This window comes from Charadrius vociferus, unplaced genomic scaffold (assembly GCF_000708025.1).
Source record: "Charadrius vociferus isolate BGI_N301 unplaced genomic scaffold, ASM70802v2 scaffold822, whole genome shotgun sequence".
Classification (NCBI taxonomy): Eukaryota; Metazoa; Chordata; class Aves; order Charadriiformes; family Charadriidae; genus Charadrius; species Charadrius vociferus.
In genome coordinates this window covers 823479-824276 of record NW_009647481.1, presented here as the reverse complement: position 1 = coordinate 824276, position 798 = coordinate 823479, and the positions used below count along the sequence as shown (strand labels likewise).

General features: G+C 63.4%; 1 protein-coding gene across 1 annotated transcript in view; it reads right to left on the bottom strand.

The window, feature by feature from the left end:
- Positions 1-798, bottom strand: part of LOC104282634 — a 10878-nt gene that overhangs the window by 8847 nt on the left and 1233 nt on the right. Inside the window, exon 2 of the mRNA XM_009880749.1 lies at positions 20-755. Coding sequence (XP_009879051.1) covers positions 20-755 — 736 coding nt within the window. The remainder of the gene's footprint in view (positions 1-19; positions 756-798) is intronic.

Sequence of the window (798 nt, the reverse complement as noted above, 5' to 3'; positions counted from 1 at the left end):
TCTGTGGCACCAGCCTCACCTCCTGTGCCCGGGAGGTGAAGAGGCGTCGGGGTGGCGGTGTGGGGAGCGCCAGGCTGTCAGCCTCAAAGGGCTGAGTTTGGGGGTGGCCGGGGCAGATGGCTCGCTGCTTCAAGCTGGGCCATGGCTTTGGCGCTCTCTCAAATCTGGGGGCAACATCCAGCGTCTTCCCCACCTCAGGGTGGGCTTCGAATAAGGCGCGTGCTCGCCGGTAGCGGATCCTCTCTGATGTTGGTTCCTCAGTGGCACTGGGCAGCCGGTGGCCCTCCAGCACCTCCTGGTACTTCATCCTCTCATTGAGTTCGTTGAAGGTTGTCTTCAGCTTGCAGACGCTCTCCCTCGTCGCCTCGCTCAGCACCACTCCCTTGGCAGGACGCGTGCTGGTGGCATCCCCCATGGCCACTGTGGCCACTGGCATCCCACCAGCCCTCAGGTCCTCGGCTGAGAAGCTGCAGTCTGAGCGGGACAGTGAGCTGGACTTGCCCTCCAGGCCATCCCCCAGCAGGTCAGTGCCAGCAGAAGATGGCCCAGAGGAGGTTGAGCTGCCCCGCAGACCCTTCTGCTCCATCTTGATCCTCTGCTCATACTGCATTTTCTTGGCAAGGACGTTTTTCACCAGGCAAGAGGCCGCCCTGGTCTTGCCGGCATCGGTGTCCAGGGAGGCCGTCTTCATGAACTGCTTGTAGTTGAGCCTGAAGTCCTCTCCGATGGCCCTGCCCTTGCTGGGGGGCTCCTTCCTGGTGGGGGGCAGGGGTTGGGGGGCCGGGCTGTCACCCCAGG